Source organism: Suillus fuscotomentosus, assembly GCF_016647785.1.
Source record: "Suillus fuscotomentosus strain FC203 chromosome Unknown F5891scaffold_4, whole genome shotgun sequence".
Taxonomy (NCBI): Eukaryota; Fungi; Basidiomycota; class Agaricomycetes; order Boletales; family Suillaceae; genus Suillus; species Suillus fuscotomentosus.
In genome coordinates this window covers 597,767-614,529 of record NW_024539516.1, presented here as the reverse complement: position 1 = coordinate 614,529, position 16,763 = coordinate 597,767, and the positions used below count along the sequence as shown (strand labels likewise).

At 43.7% G+C, this 16,763-nt stretch overlaps 5 protein-coding genes across 5 annotated transcripts; 3 read left to right on the top strand and 2 right to left on the bottom strand.

Annotated features, from left to right (window-relative positions):
• Positions 1 to 279: 279 nt before the first annotated feature.
• F5891DRAFT_941921 (uncharacterized protein) lies at positions 280 to 933 on the bottom strand (the record flags this gene model as incomplete). The annotated part of the gene is made up of 2 exons (XM_041374371.1): positions 280 to 713; positions 765 to 933. Coding segments are annotated over 2 exons (603 nt in total), but the record flags the coding sequence as incomplete, so codon positions are not given.
• A 1,697-nt stretch (positions 934 to 2,630) lies between these two features.
• F5891DRAFT_1181996 (uncharacterized protein) lies at positions 2,631 to 3,233 on the bottom strand (the record flags this gene model as incomplete). The annotated part of the gene is made up of 3 exons (XM_041366100.1): positions 2,631 to 2,789; positions 2,848 to 2,898; positions 2,952 to 3,233. 3 exons carry the CDS (start codon positions 3,231 to 3,233, stop codon positions 2,631 to 2,633), a joined length of 492 nt encoding a protein of 163 aa, XP_041232158.1.
• Positions 3,234 to 10,304: 7,071 nt separating this feature from the next.
• On the top strand, positions 10,305 to 11,064 carry F5891DRAFT_975355 (uncharacterized protein; the record flags this gene model as incomplete). The annotated part of the gene is made up of 5 exons (XM_041376504.1): positions 10,305 to 10,448; positions 10,494 to 10,597; positions 10,649 to 10,687; positions 10,734 to 10,802; positions 10,857 to 11,064. The coding sequence occupies 5 exons, from the start codon at positions 10,305 to 10,307 to the stop codon at positions 11,062 to 11,064; spliced, it is 564 nt and encodes a 187-aa protein (XP_041232157.1).
• Positions 11,065 to 12,897: 1,833 nt separating this feature from the next.
• On the top strand, positions 12,898 to 13,369 carry F5891DRAFT_941926 (uncharacterized protein; the record flags this gene model as incomplete). The annotated part of the gene is made up of 2 exons (XM_041374372.1): positions 12,898 to 13,103; positions 13,159 to 13,369. The coding sequence occupies 2 exons, from the start codon at positions 12,898 to 12,900 to the stop codon at positions 13,367 to 13,369; spliced, it is 417 nt and encodes a 138-aa protein (XP_041232156.1).
• A 2,414-nt stretch (positions 13,370 to 15,783) lies between these two features.
• Positions 15,784 to 16,712, top strand: F5891DRAFT_472627 (uncharacterized protein). Its single transcript, XM_041371945.1, has 3 exons — positions 15,784 to 16,280; positions 16,334 to 16,429; positions 16,481 to 16,712. The coding sequence occupies exons 1-3, from the start codon at positions 16,025 to 16,027 to the stop codon at positions 16,525 to 16,527; spliced, it is 399 nt and encodes a 132-aa protein (XP_041232155.1). The 5' UTR covers positions 15,784 to 16,024; the 3' UTR covers positions 16,528 to 16,712.
• The last annotated feature ends 51 nt before the right edge of the window (positions 16,713 to 16,763 follow it).

The window sequence follows — 16,763 nt, the reverse complement described above, 5'->3', positions numbered from 1 at the left end:
CACAATGCCCTCATCCACAAGAAGAAAATATTTGTACTCATCTAGCAAAACTTCCTTGACAATACCTGAGTTTGCTTGAGCAGAGTTAGCAAGAGACTTGCACCATGAGAATTTGAGCATCTGTAATTGTTCGAAGCATTCAGCACCAAGATGAGAGCAATGGTCAGTGGCAGTCTCCACACTACCTGAAAAGAGTTGTTCGCAGGATACAGATGATGTGGGAATTGCGCAGATGTCCATAGTGATTCTTGCAAGTGTAGGATATATAGAATGATGTTTCTAAATGAAATAATTAGTCGAATACACAAATATAAGTGTGAGTACACTTACTGACCACCAGTCAATGATATCTATGCTCTTCGAAACATTGGGCATGTCCTTGAGGTACCTCTGGAGTTCTGCTGCCCAGCCGGCATCATGGTCCAGTGTTGCCTGCTCAAGAAGCAAGTGGCAATGGCGGTCGAATGCAGATTCTACTGTGGTCATATTATGAGAGGGAGTTGTGGAGGTACTGGCAACCGATGCAGTCACTAATGGATGTGTGGTAGAGGGACAAGTTTTCCAGTAGTCTTCCATAGTGGTCTCTACAACTTTCAAAGCCTCATCATGCCAATCCTTAGCATTAAGGTTACCGGCTGTGCACTCGTGTTCTTGCTCTTCATGTCCTCCCCAAGTCATCTTGATATATTCTAGTTTGTAGTATGGATGAAGAACTAAAATGTCCATTAGTTTGATTAACAAAAATACAATAGGTAAGTACTCACCAAGTGCAAGCACATACACATGTTTCTTGTCCATCTTCTGATAGTACTTATTAACCTTATCAAGTCCCTTCTGAAGTGCAACCTGGTAGAGCTCACACTTTGGCACGTTGCACTTCTGTTCCCACGCCATCTTCAGCTCCTCGAAAGCAAGGATTGCATGCCATAGAGTTTGTTAACTTTTGGAAGAAAAATAGTGCTGGATTTCATTAGCATCCTGTGGAAGTATTAGTACTAGTAGATAATAGATACTATAAAAATGAACATACAGAGATAATGATGTGTGTATCTTCAATACAGTCCCAGTCACTGCTCCCGAAGGTGAAGGGACTTTAGGGAATGTGTTTTGTCAGTCCAGAATGCCGGATGGTAGTGATGGGGCCGAATAGCTCGTCTGCAGAATTGATAAACATATTTATAGGCTGTGCAAATGGATTAGTTATGTAGCATTAGAAATCAAGTTTTTTTGCTTACCTGTCACAAGAGATATGTGCGTCCAAGCATACCATCAGCTGTTCCACAGTGTATGTTGCTATTGAGAGGTATCTTGAGTGGGGTCTTGAACCCGCACTTCACTTGAAGTGTCTGAAAGTATTCGATTTGTTGACTTGAGCACTGTATCTATTAGATCATTAGGTTTATGAACAACAATAGAAAAAATGTGAGATGCACCTTAATTGCAATAGTGCGCACAGCTGCCACAACATCTAGTGAGCCTCCCAAGACTCGATTGTTGGACAGCAAGGAATCAAATTCCCAGATTGTGGTAGTAGTTTCCACAGCGGCGATGCGAGAGATGACAGACATAATAGCAATGATAGCGAGATTGAGAACATGAGCAAGGCAGGGGAGATGGTGTTGATCAGAGCTGAATGAGTAGATGTGGTGACGATGTAGAACATGCTCTATCTTGTTGCATGTAGTGTCATTATTGCTTGTATTGTCGGCTGTTACAGTGAATAGCTGCTGTGCAGTATATGAAGTTAGTAGTAGCCACTGCAAGCAAAAAATAATAAGACATACCTTTGTAGATTGTCCCGACACGATACCCACCCGCTCGCACAAGCCAACTATGTATCTTCCCAGTTCCACTCCACTATGGGCACCAGATACACTGCGGAATGCTATAACTTGTGAGCGCAAATTACATTTGTTATTCTTGACCTCAATCCAGTGTGCGGTGAGCCCAAGGAATGATGCCTTTGTTTGGTCAATGGACCAGAGATCCGTAGATGTGGCGACACGACCAGTAGTTATGGACTAGATTACATTAGAAAATGCATTCACATGTATGAAAAAACTTACCTCTATATCAGCCTTGACACTTTCAATGAGCTTGATGAACGCATTGTGAATATATGTTGTGATATTGTGAGTTGAAGGTAATTCTGCTGTAGTCAATGCTGGATGCATTGCAACCAAGCAGTTTCAAAATGTGGTCTTGTTTGCCACCACTAGAGACTGATAACTGTTATTGTTGTGATCACAACATGCTGAAAAATCTCACTTGATCATCACAAACAATAAATTCTGCTACTGCATGCAACACGCTATCTCTCGAAAACTCTTGTTTCTTCTTAGCCTTCTGGAACAGTCCATCTATCTTCATCTGCTTTCCTTTTAATCTGTTGGACTGTAAATCCAACAACTCACAAGTAATTGCATAGTGGTGCTCAGTGATCCCTAACTCCTTACATTTAGCCTGGTAGAACTCGTAGTGGCCACATATATGTTGATGACACAATGAATTACTGCCTAGGTGAAACACTTTACACTTCCCATTCTGCTTTATAAAGATTTCATTGTCCCTTGGAATGTATGGTAAGCTTTCTGTCTCAATGTATCTCATACTTACTTGCAAACTATGCACTAGCGCCCTCTCTTCATATCCACCACACCATCAATACCAACAAACTTCACCGTGCATTTCTGTGTGAACACAGTAAGTAGATCATTGGCCCACTGTTTCTTTGTTGCCAATGGAGCTGGAATATTGGCCTTGTGCTGTACACCCAAATCGCTCCCCTCCTTTTGTATCACACTTAGTATGAGCTGACAGCAACTTTTTACAGCATGCTTCACTTACAGCATTTTCACCATCATCATTCTTGGTTTCCTCACCACTCTTAGCATCAGACTTGTGGTTAATGACCTCAACCTCGCTGTCTGTGACATTTCAATATCGCGCACTTCTTCAATCTCCACTGTGGTGCTTTTCTCTTTCTGACTATGTTTGGAGCTGGCATTTTTCTTCTTCTTTGAGGTACACTGACATTCATGGAGGCTCTCATTGCTGCTATCAGAGTCTTCGTCACTGACCATCCATCTTTTCCGTTTAGAGTTCTTTGGTGACTTGGGAGGCCTTGGACGAGAGCCTGTCTGGGTTGCATGCCATGTTTCAGCGCCAGCAAGGGCCTTTGCTGTTATTGTTTGCTTGTGTGAAGACTTCCAAACATTGCCTTGACTTGACATGGCAAACTACAAGGTTTGTTTCTGTCATATCCCATATATTCACGCTTCTCTTCCAGACTTCGGACCCTGAGATCCGGTCTGGTCCGATGCATAGATCCGCTTCTGATCTGATACCCAATAAGCTTCCTATTTCATTTCCTGTTCATTTAATATTAAACACAGCCTATTCGGTATTTCCTCTTCCCGGTGTTTCGGCTATACTTATTACCAGTATGATTACTGATCCGTTAACCTATGCTTCATTTCCGACTCGCATTTGATAACCTTTGCACATGCTTCATACATAGCCTTTGGACCTTTACTTATTGTTTCGTTATCCTCTTAGTATATAAGCCCGTGTATATGTCCTGTAGTACCTCAGTTCGAATATCATCTTAGTTTGTCCTCTTTCTGTCCTCCAGACTTGAGTCTTCAACTCTTGTCAAACCTCCGAGACTTTGGATCGATTCTGATAGTCTATACTCTGTTCATTTCTAGTCCGGATCCGTCTGGATTAGTCTTATATGTGTTTCCAATATCCAGAAGTCATCCGGATATATCTACGAGACCCGTCCGGACCTTTGGACGCGTTATCATTAGTACTTTGAAATAAGGGACAGTACTTGGGAAAGGGGCACAGCGTACGAGCTGAGGCCGAAGTCTTTTGGATCCGATCCTACAAGAGTACAACCTTAACAGTTTCGAGGCAAGCAGATATTGGTTTGTTTCAAGGCAAGCAGATGTTGGTTTGTTTCGAGGAAAGGCTTCAAACTATGCTACTACTATACTATACTCATGCTATCCTGCCTGCAAACACATTGTATAGTAGTTACTGATTTTGCCCTATGTAGACTTCCGGAGCAGTCCTAACCAGTCCTACATAGTTACGGACCAGTTGCATCTGCAACTGGTCAGCAACCGACTGTGAACCTCATTGCTACTGTGTTCAACCGGTTTCTAAGAGTTCAGTCCGGGTTGCAGTACAAGGTTGAGTTTGTGCAGACTGGTTTGGGTCCGGTCTTTTGAAAATTGGTCAAAAGACCGAACTTAACTGGACTTTTAAACCCTATGCCTGAGGATGTTCAGAGTGAAGAGTTCGATGAACAGTATGCTGACCTCCTTGCTTTCCGCTGACTGTAAATTTTTATTCTGTTGCTTACTCCTTTACATGTCCTCACTTGTTCCTGACAGAACTTTGTTGCACCCACTATCATCATTGTTCAACTGCCAACCAGCAACCAGTGCTTTCCCTCATTTTCCTCATATCATGATATCTCGCTGTTACTCTTGCTTCAAATATGTTCAATTTCTGTTCTTTTTGATTGGTGTCACTGCAATTTTAATGCTTTGCTTTCTTGTTACCTTTTAGGACCTGCTTTATTTGCCCTTTACACCATTCTGGATCCCTCTTAATTGGTACTTTGTATTGTAGGAAATTGATGGATCATGTTTTCAGAATCAGCGCACAAAGACATCCAAGTGCTTCAAGAGACTCTTAAGTCAAAATGTAAGAATTGAGATCTAATTTATTTAAGAAAGGCTATTCTTAATCATTTTTGGCTTATTCTGTTGTTTTTGTGTGTTCAGCCACTATTAAGTCATGATTAAGTAATGTGTACATTTCCTGATGCAGGTACTAATGTTGAGCCCATGCTGGCATGATCTGAAGTAACAGAGACAATGTCATCACCAAAATTCTCGAAATCTGACGCTGCCTTATTTGGACAATTTCTCGCACCACGAGCGTATGGGCAATGACATATCAAGTTCATACTATGTCAGCACAATAGGAAGTTTGTGAGACACACAACAGTCAATCCATGTGCGTGTAAGATCGCCATCAGTATGATGTACTTCAGGTAAGTTCAGACCATCTGCATGTCTCCCAGATATGTTCTGACCTCATATTCACCAAGTAATACTACATAAACAAAGTCAAAGTGCGCCATATCCTTCCTGAGCAAGTATATCATCGTCAAGCTCCTCATCTGAGTCTGCAATCACTGCATCTGGATCGTCTACTTCATCCTCATCTGCCTCTACATCTGAATCATTCTCTTCCTCATCTTGATGTCCCTCTCCCTCTTCTAGGTCGTCCTCTTCATCCTCTCCATCTAAACTAATGTTATCATCATCAGTTCCACTCTGCGCTGCAATGGTATTGGGTGCACCATTGGACAGCAAGAGCTCATCCCACTCTCGCATCACCTTGTGGCCTACACCACCACCATGGAAGCGCATGAACATGTCACGATCTACGAACCTGTTAGTTTGGGTCAGCATAAGGTGTCATTAAAATATAAATAAAACATACATATTAACATAGAAATATAACCAATCTTCATCCCCCTCTTCTTCATGACAAGCAAATGATGGACCAAGGTATTTTTCTGTGCGGCCATTAGCATATGCAGGGATTAGATGCACCCCATGAATAACTTGGTTGGGATCAATGAATCCAAAGCAACCAGAGTCTGAGTCAATGTCGTCAGGGAGGAAACCGAGGCGATGCAAACATTTGCTTGAGAACCTGCCATTAAAAGTCATGTCTCGTCCAAACCAGTGCACAAACAGGATGTCCATGTGCTTCGATGTCGATGGTGTATTCTCTTCACCCCAATACCAGACGTCAACATGGAATATGCGTATAAGGCAAGTGTACCAGTAAGGGTGACATTCATCATCATCTTCATGTGAGAGTACCATCAGATCAGCACGTGTTCACAGATTTATACAATCTTGCTCTCTCCTGAGATCGTATGTCGTGTAGTTTACTCGAAGGATGCTGTGTTCATGTATCTTATTGTTAGCAATGATAATGAGGTCTCGTTCAACATCTGAAAATGTGTGTTCGTTGCCTGAGTAGTCAAGGCCACGAAGCCGTGCAAGTAGATGGTCCTTCAGATGGGGAATAAAGTTCTGATGTGTGACTTTAGTACATATGATTATGTTGAGGGAAAAAGACTGACCCTCTTGGCCGAATCATTATCTTCGATGTCAGTCAACCAGGAGGTTAGGTCGAATGATGCCCTTGGATGCTTTGCAACATGATAATGGTCAGAGGGAGATGTCCATTGGCGATGGCGTGTGTTCTTGAGTGCAAATCATGCAGCAAGGGTGCTCTTTAGTTGCACATTAATCTTTATAAAAATACAGGACCACGACTCTTGAATGGCCATATTCTTCAGCAGGGTTTTCCTATTCTTGGGTGTCCTTGGATACCAATATTTGGAACATTGATGCTTCAACTCACCCTGTTAGGGCATCAAGCATCAATTTCAAAATAAAATTGTGTACGCACCACTTGCATTGTGTAGTTGTCGGTTGTCCCCATGCATCGAATGGTGTTTGGGTAGTCCCCAAGTGTGTGGTATTTGTACATATGAAGATTCAACTTTTTAACCTTTTTGCCAGAGGTCCTTTCCTTTCCCTTGAATGGCTCATCCTGCTTTGCACTCAAAGCAGCTTCACAACACCCTCGAGTAGTGTGCTCCTGCGGAAGCTCAGTAGTATGATAGTGCTCACATGTAGTCTTGCTGAATTGCCGAACTGTCTGTCTGAGAATGACTGTAGCACTGTCAAAGAGGGAGAGCGTGTCATCTGTGTGCAAGCGAAGTTTAGCAAAAGCATGCCAGGTTTCCAAGTCGAAGAGCAAATTCAAGACAATTGAATTATGAGTCTTGGGGAGGAGATCCTCAAATACTGGAAGTGCACACTAAAACTCGAGAGTATTAGCAGATGTATGACCCACATAGATCCAAGACATTACCTGAAGGAGATCCTCGAAGTCTCGACCTGCCAATCTCTTCATTGCTGAAGCATTTTTGTGAAACTGTCGGATAGTGCCACATCCGAATGTTGGAACTGCCTGGTACCTTCAAGGCATCAAACAACGGAAATTCCTTGATGTAATCACTCACTGTTTATTCAACTTTTGGATAACATTACCACCTTGGGCATAGAGGATGCGCAACAGGTGGATTAAAATCGCTTTCCACACGCCAAGTTCAAATTCGTGTAGCAGATCAACAACGAACAGAATAAACATGTTAAATCCAAATTTTCTGAGTCAATCTGAGAAAGTGTTCTATGCAGATGCATTAAGTATCCAATTTAGCTCAGTTTATGGTGGAGCTTACTTGAATAGGGACATAAGACTCGTCACTAAGAATCACTTTGACGCGAACTCCATCAACAGACACACCAAGCTCAAAAATGAGCTTTTGGGCATTCTCGATATCTCGACAATGGTGCTCATTGTCCACATGTTGTTTGGTTTCTTGGTGCTTCATGTCGAGCTTGGTACCCATCTTCAGAACATCGCACTTTTTGACAAGGCAGCATGGGCAGAGACACTGCCCAAGGAACTTGATGCTCGCCAGAAGGACCCTATAACAAACTTTGAGCAAGCAAAAACAAACAACAGAATAATTCAATGCTCACTTTTCAGGGTAATCAGCAGAATACGAGAAAAATCGAGGGAACAGACAACGTGTGATTCCATTGGCGCAACGAATAACCATTCCATGCTCATAGGCATGCATGAAATCTTTGTCAAGCAATAACTTCCAAATCACTTGAACAAGCTCACGCTTACAGAACATGTGGACCTCATCTGTTGTTGCTTCACCAAATATATCGCAATATATTTCCTGGATATTATCTGGAAGCTGTATATATGACCATCAAATCAGTAGTTACATTTATATAGTGACAGAACATACCGTTGAAATATAAGCAACATGGTGGCTTGCAAAGGAGGTTGGCTTCCCTCATGCGTACTTGGACTGGTTACCAGAGAATAAATAGAATGGCCATAGTGAGGCATCCCAAAACTTGTGAGGTGCGTCATGTCAGACCACATCATAAGAGGTGCTAAGACACATTCAAGATCATCATCTGGTGCACAGGGAAGGGAATTTATCTTGGCATATGCATCGAGCATGGCTGGCAACAAGTATGATTCTGAGAAGACTTGCACAGTTTTCGTCTCAGAGACCTTCCAATACTGAGAATATGGAGTCATGTGAAATGTGTTTGCGATGTTGTCCTTGAATGTTGACCGAATGACTGATGTGAGCAAGCGGTGATAAACTCCTGGCACTTCGAGTTCTGGTGCATGTTCCTCTGATTGCCATTTCATCCATTCTTTTGGCAGGTGAATTTTGATTGAAGACTGGCGCCACCCAAATTCTTCACATAGAGGATTTGACCGATCTTGCAGATACTTATCTAATAGTTTAGCCTCATGAGCACAAGTAAAGCCAGTCAAATCCTTTGATCTGAAGCACGGGTGCTGATGAATACCAGCTAGCCGATTGATTTCAGCATCCAACTTATTATTTGTCCCAGTATAGCGCCAGGACATCAGCAACCCACATGTTGGATTGGTGAACACATCAAATAGATGGTCACCATCTACATCTGGTGGTGCGAGTCCAGTAGTAGACACAAGTGGGCCTGGTCCTGTTGCAGGTCGTCCTTCAAGTGTTGGCACATCCATGAGATCAACAAGGGAATTATCATTGGGAGGTATGAAGGTGGGACGAGCTGGATAGACTCGATAAAGACCCATTGAATCTGGGTCTGTCTGAGAAGGATCAGGAGGAGGCGGCTCAATGGATAATGGGTCCTCGTCAGGAGACTCTGATGGAGTTGGTTCCCGCTGAGGAGGTGCACAGCATAGAGGTTTCTTGACTGGTATGTGAGCCAGGGGTATCAAGGAACCAGGAAGGTAGTCAACAAAACGCTGGGGCATTCAAATAGAATGCCCTGAACACTTTGAAAGAAATTGTGGGGGCAGAGTGGGTGATCTTGCTGGCAGTGGAGTGGGTGGATTTGCTGGTGGTGATAGCAGGTGAGATGGTCCAGCAATGTTCATGTCCTAGAAACAAAATTAAACAAAAGCCTACCTCGAGATTGAGATCTACATAGTCAAGCTGGTCTTCAGCAAAAGTTTCTTCTTCCACCTGCTGATGGGGCTTCTTCATGTCACAGAGCAGATCTCGTCCTTGAGACTTGCATTTTTTGGCCTGTTTTGAAAAAACAATGTCCAAGGTCAGTGCCTTGTTCTTTTCACACTTCAAGGCATGCATAGAGAGTTGTCTCTGTGACTTAAAGCCCTGACCACAGCCAATACAATTGACTGTACCATCCATAATGTGAAGATGGTGGATGTGCGCTGACGACAGGGAACAGGAACCACTCACTTTTTATCAGTATTGTAGCGTGCTGATCATTTAAGGTGCTTGCAGGCTCAGAGTGAGGCATGCAGTGATCCACCATATGGTGAGTCTCAGGTCACACCACAATGCCGGTTATTTGGAAATAGTTATGATTATGGTGCATACAGTACGTGAAAGGAAATATGAAAAGACATTGAATGGTGACAAAAGGTTAAGAAGAACCGGGATTACCTCTGGCAGGGCAACCTTGGCAAAATGCTTGGACTCTACTTTGGGTGGCCTTCAACAGCAGGGGGAGTTGGGTGACGTCGGGCATTCGTCGTGCTGGAAAAAGACACTGGTCGACGAAGACTATGGTCTTACATGGGTGCACAGGGAGTGAGGGGCCGCTCAATGGACTCGAAGCAGAGCTATACGAGGAGCAGCAATAAGAACCACACGAGGAACATGCCTTGTCCATATGCACACAGGCTTTTGGCACGTCAAGTGCTGACCAAGAAGATGAACATGCTGGGATGATGCAAGTGGAGAGTGGGGGCTCCAGGGGTAGCAAGTGCGATGTTGAAAAAGATGGTTGGCATGCCAAAATCGGAGGGTGAAGATGCGCGCCTGAAGTTCAGGCAAGTCCTAGAACAAAATAAGTATACTGACTTCTGTGGGGTCACAGAGCTTGCACAGAGACCTCCAGCCATAGCAGGGCTCTCACCCGCAGAAGTCAGAGGGCATCAGATAGTATCAGTTAGTAAAATACTGAAGAGACAGAAACGAAATCTTGGTGTTGAAAATCACGTGACTTTTAAAAGTCAGCTGAAAAATGCTGGAAGTGCAAAGGGACATGGGACGTGTCTTTTGCATTTTCATATTCATTCCTTACCAAATACCTTTTTTATAATCATATACTAGTACTATGGCATCTACTACATCTATTCTCGTCAATGGTACTGATCAGGTCATCATCCGTGACAGTGTCATTGTCATGGAGATCGAAAACCTCCTAACTGGTTGGCCAACGTACGAGATTAACTTTACGCCCAAAAACCCAGGCCCATTGGTATGTAATCTCGATCTTTCATATTACCTACTGACATTTATCTAGAAATCAATCATCTGTCTCAAAGACTCTGTCAAAATGATCCATATCGAAGATTCTACAGATAACGAGGCAGACATGTTGATCCCAGGCAATCACAAAAGGAAAAAGTGAGTCTTTTGGTTCTTCCCTCACATATAGATCACTAACTTAATGTACAGAACCCTACCAACAAATCACAAGAGCAAGAAGATCAAAACGTGAGTGGGTCTTGTGAGTCATGTTCACTAACATTAAACCTTCCAGGTTCTCAGCTGATACCATCAAGATCACAGAAGATCTTGCAGGCCTCAAGATTACGTCTCAGAGTTCTGAGTAAGTTTTTCTTCTATTTGCTTGATTATCACACTGACAAAATTTGATTTACAGAAAAAACTCTGTCAATGCAAAGCCTGTGCGCTTGTTCGGAGCCTGTGAAAACCCTCCACCATGCAAACTCAAATTTGACAGTAGCACCGATTGGCCACCCTGCTGCCATCACCATTTCAGGGATGTGGATGTGGAAGACAAGCATTCCGTTGCCGATTTTGATTTTGTGCAAGCCATGCCTGCTCCTGTTGCGCCAGACTTAACTTAGATTATATTTATCTTTCTGTGCTGTCCCTTTTTGCTGTCACATTGCTCTTATGTTATCTTGCACTCTGTATATGCTAATCAAATGTTTCATATTGTAATTGTAGAATTAAATGTATTTCTTGTTGCGCTTTAATGCCATGATCACACATTAAATGGAACGAAACCAAACATGTATATACAGCATTTATCGGTGTGTGTCTCACTCATCAGCGCATTGTTCCCATCCTAATCCCTACCACCATCATGACACGTCCTCATCATCATTCCTCCTCTGCAAGCCTGTCAGATTCAGAATCAGTATTCTCTCAAGTTTCATCACACGAATCTTCCCAAAGCTCTCAAGAAGAGGTAGAGAAATATCCTCCAAGTGCCTGGCCCCTGAAAAATGAAAAATGTAAGTGGAAGTCCCTGGATAATGATGGCGAGACCAAAACTAGGGCTTCAAAATGACTGAAATCGTAAGTGAGGTATTTTTTGAGCGCATATATTTGCTCATTGTCATGTTTTAGCCATTCAAAAGATATCAGCAAGGACAAGTAAGTACATGCAGCACTTGATGAGCTTCATACTGACCATTGACATGTGTTTTCATGTGTCAAGGAAAGATACAAAGCCTCGCAAGCAATGTCTGCAGTTTGCTCATTGGATCCCTCGAGGAATAGATATGTTTTGCATACTGAAAGATATTTTCCGCTGTAGAGACTCATGCCTCTCATGGTCTGATATGGCACTTTTCCCTAAGGAGTTCATTGCACAAACTTGCAGCACCACTCTGTGTACTGTCCGCAGCTATCCCTATATGAGGCACAACTTTCCTGCGCAACGCGTGCCATGCGCGCACACTTCCCATGCTTTGTGATGTATATGCGCGCACACTTTCCTGCGCTTGATTGCCCTATAGCACCAGCCATCCAGAAGCATCCATCCACTGTCCACCAAGCTCTCTAGTGCGTGTATTTCCATTTCCTTTATTTGCATATCATTCTACCTTTATTTTTATCATGGACCCTTACTTATATATATCTTTACATACTAGAGCTTACTCAGTAGCGCTTCGGCTCCGCATGACAGCGCTTAGGTACCGTATATAAGCACCAGCATTACCTTACCACCTGGAGCACTTGACTTCCCACTGAACTTCCACCCACTATCTACCTAGCAGAACATAGTAGAAATCTATTTGTTTACATCTCACACTCTCACATCTCTTATCTTGCATCATATCATCACTTAAGCTTAGTCTCTCTCATTTCTGCATATCTGCGCGCACTTTCCCACGCTTCGCGCATTCCCATGCCTTGGTGCCTTGCGCATACCTGCGCTTTCTCGTGCTTCGCTTCAGCGCACACTTCTAGATCCTTGCTGCACTCACTTCCCCTTTAGGGTCGAACACACTTGTTGTCACAAGTATAGCAGACTAGGCAACGCACGACCTTTCAACATTTATAGATACAGTCAGGAGCCTCATTCACACCTTGCTGTATTGTTGTTTCTACACTGCATTGCACCATTGGTCAAGATTGCATGCAGCACTAATGTAGAGGACTCTGACACGTCAGATGATGAGTGCAGCACATGCAATGCAATCCTTGCTAATATGTAAGTTGTCTTTTTTGTGGATGAGTATATTATTTATTGACTGTGTACTAGATCCAATGATGTGCAAGATCAACTACTTCATACATATAAGAAGGTTCTTGCCGGCGCACCTTACCTCCTTGAACTCGTCAAAGGAGGTAAAAAAAGGGCAGCTGAACTCAAAGACATTCTTGATAATGTATGTATGCATATATTGGGTTGCATTTTACTAACAATCGCTATTCAGATGCAGTATATGATTGGCCAAGTACGGTCTGAAGATGCCACGCACCTGAAGAAGAGCATCTCGCGTTACACTTCTTATGACTCCAATGGTCTCGAGCCAGCCATCTTTCCTGACAGCAAAGATTCTTGCACAAAAATGGGCCTTAACCACCCTCAGCTTGTGCGCATGCTGTGTCCTGTCAAGCACCTTGTGGAGTATCAAAAGTCACCCTCGCAGTACGCACCTTTTTTAAAAATAAAAAAAACAATTGATGACACATTGACTTGGTAGAACTAAAAGCAAGATTGAATCTGGCAAGATTAAGATGGATTCCAATGCCTGGCCTGCTCTTCTATACAATGGTAAAGTAGCTGGAGAACCTTTCATCCAACAGAACATGCAGGATGGCCTTTTTGAAGGTTACATTGTCGAACATGTAGTGTTTTCATTTTTCAATTGTGCATTGGTGTTTCTAATTAACATATTTTGTTCAAGGTGTTGAAGCATATCCTGACTGGTCCTTCATCTGCACTCGCAGGCGATGATTTTCATATCTCAAACACTTGCAATGCTTCGCTCCATGGGATGATGTCTTTTGAAGCTGAACACATCGCCTATGGGGCTATACAGGTGAGCTTAGTTATGATGAGCAAATAGGGACTAATGTCTCATAGGCACGGTCCTCTATATCTTCTCGCAACAAATGGTCCGAGAATGATGGTATCTTCTCATACTGGAAATTTTACTACCAGATCATAGATGTCATTCGTAACCCTCTGGACGAGGCATGGGCTACAGCAATTTTGCAACATTATAACTTGTATGTATCAAGTGTGTGAATGTACAGTATCTGATTGTTTCGTTTATTTAGGAAAGTATTCAAAGATAAAGCTGGACGTGCAGCTGCGCTGTCAACAATAACTGTTTCTGATCCTGGAGATGTGGATGATGATGATGACGATATTGCGGTGATGCGAAAGCAATCTGCGCTGCGTTCTGCTAACATTTCAAGGTCACCTGCATTTATTACTACCCCCCCTCCTGTTCAGCCACACAGTGCCAGTGCCCAATGTCCATCACTTCCTGTGCCTACAACACCCACTCGATCACCCACTCCAGCTTGTCGATCTCCTTCTCAATCACCTACACCACCTCCCAGACACTTTTCTCCATCACGTCCACCTCCTACTAGATCTGGTGCAGATATAGCACTGCAACCATCCTCACCTCCTCGCAAGAAAATGAAGGCAGTGACATTCGAAAGCCCGCTGACACAAGATAAGTCTGATAAGGAACATGAGCCTCAGCCTGCAACATCACCATGCAAAGATCACAAAGCTGCTGCCAGAAGCGCCACTGCCTCTAGGGTGAAGACCTCCACGTCAAAGAGGAGGAGGGTCGAAAGTCCAGTGGTGTCTGAAGGCGAGCCTGACGAGGAGCATGAGCATCAGGTTCGGAGATCACCACACAAAAGTGCCAAACCTGCCACTGCCTCCAAGGCTAAGACAATTCAAGCTGCACCAAAGAAAAGGAGGGGAAGGAAATGAATGTAATGGCAAGTCTCATCCTTTACTAATTTGAAAACGACGATTTAATCTGATGCACGTCTTCAGCTGTAATCCACTTTCTGACGCTACTCACCAATGTTCTGATTCCTGAAGTTCACTCACCATTTTTTCATTACTGCTCTCATGGTCGGATTCATTCGCTGTCTTGTTATGTACATGCTGTTGTCACCTGTTCCTCACCTGCATTTCTCGTCCTCAATGTCTGAACCATGCTTAGATGTACCCATATGACTGCTCATACCATGTAATACATTAGTGCAATGACAATGTCTTATCAGCTTTTAACATCGGATCAGAATGAATCAGCATTCCTAAGGTCAAAAGTTCTGCTAAGGTCCAATACAGCTACCCAACATTGGCATAGTGAGCAACAATCCTGCTTCTAGTTCTGGTCTGATAGGCCGCTCCTCCACCTTCTGTTTGCTGATGTGTCTGGCATGCCTTTTGTGACCTTACCTGACCTGCCCTGCCCTTATCTGTTTTGAGGAATTTCGGTGATGGTTGAACATACCATGATGAGTTGGTGATAAATAGTCATACTGGTATTACCAGCAGTGAGCTCAGAGGGGTGTCAGACACAGCATCAAACGAACTGCATACCATATCATAGATGTTGTGCAGTCCAGTGCCATTCTGGGGTATCTCACCGACAAAGTATCGTAATAGGCAGGACCCTGTTGTTTGGCCAGCTCCACAACTAAACAAAAGCAGTGAATGAACAAAAATGGATTCTGGCCTATCGATTTGAAGGTAGCTGTAACATCATTAGCAACTGTGATATTCGACAGGACGTGACAAGTCACGTGAAATACATGTGACCTTGTGTGAGCAGCGCGTCAGCTTGTGTGCCTCGTGTGTCCGCGGTCTCCTGCTTAGGGCGACGAAGCAGTAAGTCGGGTCGTGGGTGAGATTACCCATGGAATGACGGAAAGCCGAACGGTGCGTCTCAAGATCTTGCGGGATAACCATTTTATTGGGTGAAGTGTAAACCCGGTGTCCGGTGTCCGACGTTGGTTGTCTGGTCCACGATCTCATTGCACTGACTCTGTGACAGGCTACAGCGTATGCCAGCGATTTACGTGGATCGATTATCTTCCTTGGTGTGCCTACCATCATGGTAGTGCGGGAAATTTGTTCAAGATCTTGACGACTATAGCCCTCGCCGCTAATATCCGCTACCGTTCCGTACGGCCATCAATCATCATATTGTTGGGAAAGAAGTTCAGGACTTCTTCATGGTCACTACCGCGGGTTCCTGGAAGGTTTGCTCAGGTTTTTTTCATGAAGTATTGAATATGAACGGTCCATCCTTAGAGGTATTGTGAGCCCAAGCCCATCTGCCTACAGCGGTCTTGTTAGCATTCAGCTTCTTAACAAGATCTTCCTTACGTCTTCGATCATATATATGTTTCAATCACGGGCCCACACGCGGTAGCTACAACAAATAGAGCCAAGCCTCTCGCCGCATATATAAATACTCGACTTCAATTTCGACTATCCTCAATCTTCCCGTTTCCTCACGTTTAATACAAGCCTTGAAACCAGGCCAACCGCCCACATCCCACTCTTTTTCACGACTTCAATTCAGAATGTTCAGCATCGTGACGATTTTCTCTATTTTTTCTGCCTTTTTGTTGGCATTTTCTACCGCTGCACCTGTCCATCCCGTTGAACTGCTCGCCTGGAGCCCTACCATCCTTAGCCCTACCCCTCTCACATCCTGGCCCCGTGGTTCCACGCAGACCGTGACCTGGGCGACAGACAACGTCCCTGCTGAGAAAATGAATTCTACTGGTCTCCTATTGTTGGGATACCTAGAAAACGATTCCGAGAACCTAGACATCAGTATGTTCATTTCTTAATCATGTCATGAACACCGTTGTTGAAATGCAATCCAGAGCATCCCCTTGCCGTGGATTTCCCTATCATCAGCGGTGAAGTTGCCTTCACCGTTCCTGAGAACGCCACGGTTCGCTCCAATGCTATTGTTGTCTGTATGTATCGCTTGTCATTTCGCTGGATGGATTTCTAACACGTGTTTTCAGTGTTCGGTGATTCCGGAAATGCTTCTCCAGAGTTCTGCATCGTATAAGCTTGTGCCTCGGGCCTTTAACCTTAAGCCCAGTCGGACTCGGCTTGGAACTCGAGATGACTTAATAACATCATGGACATGGACTTAGCTTTACTTCTTTTACTTGATCACGGACTTGATGCCCTACGCTTGATTTTTCGATTGATTCTGCTAAAGCAGAGACGAATTTCTTTTCCTTCTACAAACATAGAATTAGGTTGCTTCAGTACACGCTATGTGGACTCCTAGTTACTAGC

Bases quoted from the DNA above. Each gene is read 5' to 3' on its own strand.
- F5891DRAFT_472627 (XM_041371945.1), top strand. From the start codon at position 16,025: ATGTTCAGCATCGTGACGATTTTCTCTATTTTTTCTGCCTTTTTGTTG. The intron at 16,281-16,333 runs GTATGTTCATTT...AATGCAATCCAG, and splicing joins TTCCGAGAACCTAGACATCA to AGCATCCCCTTGCCGTGGAT. The intron at 16,430-16,480 runs GTATGTATCGCT...ACGTGTTTTCAG, and splicing joins CTCCAATGCTATTGTTGTCT to TGTTCGGTGATTCCGGAAAT.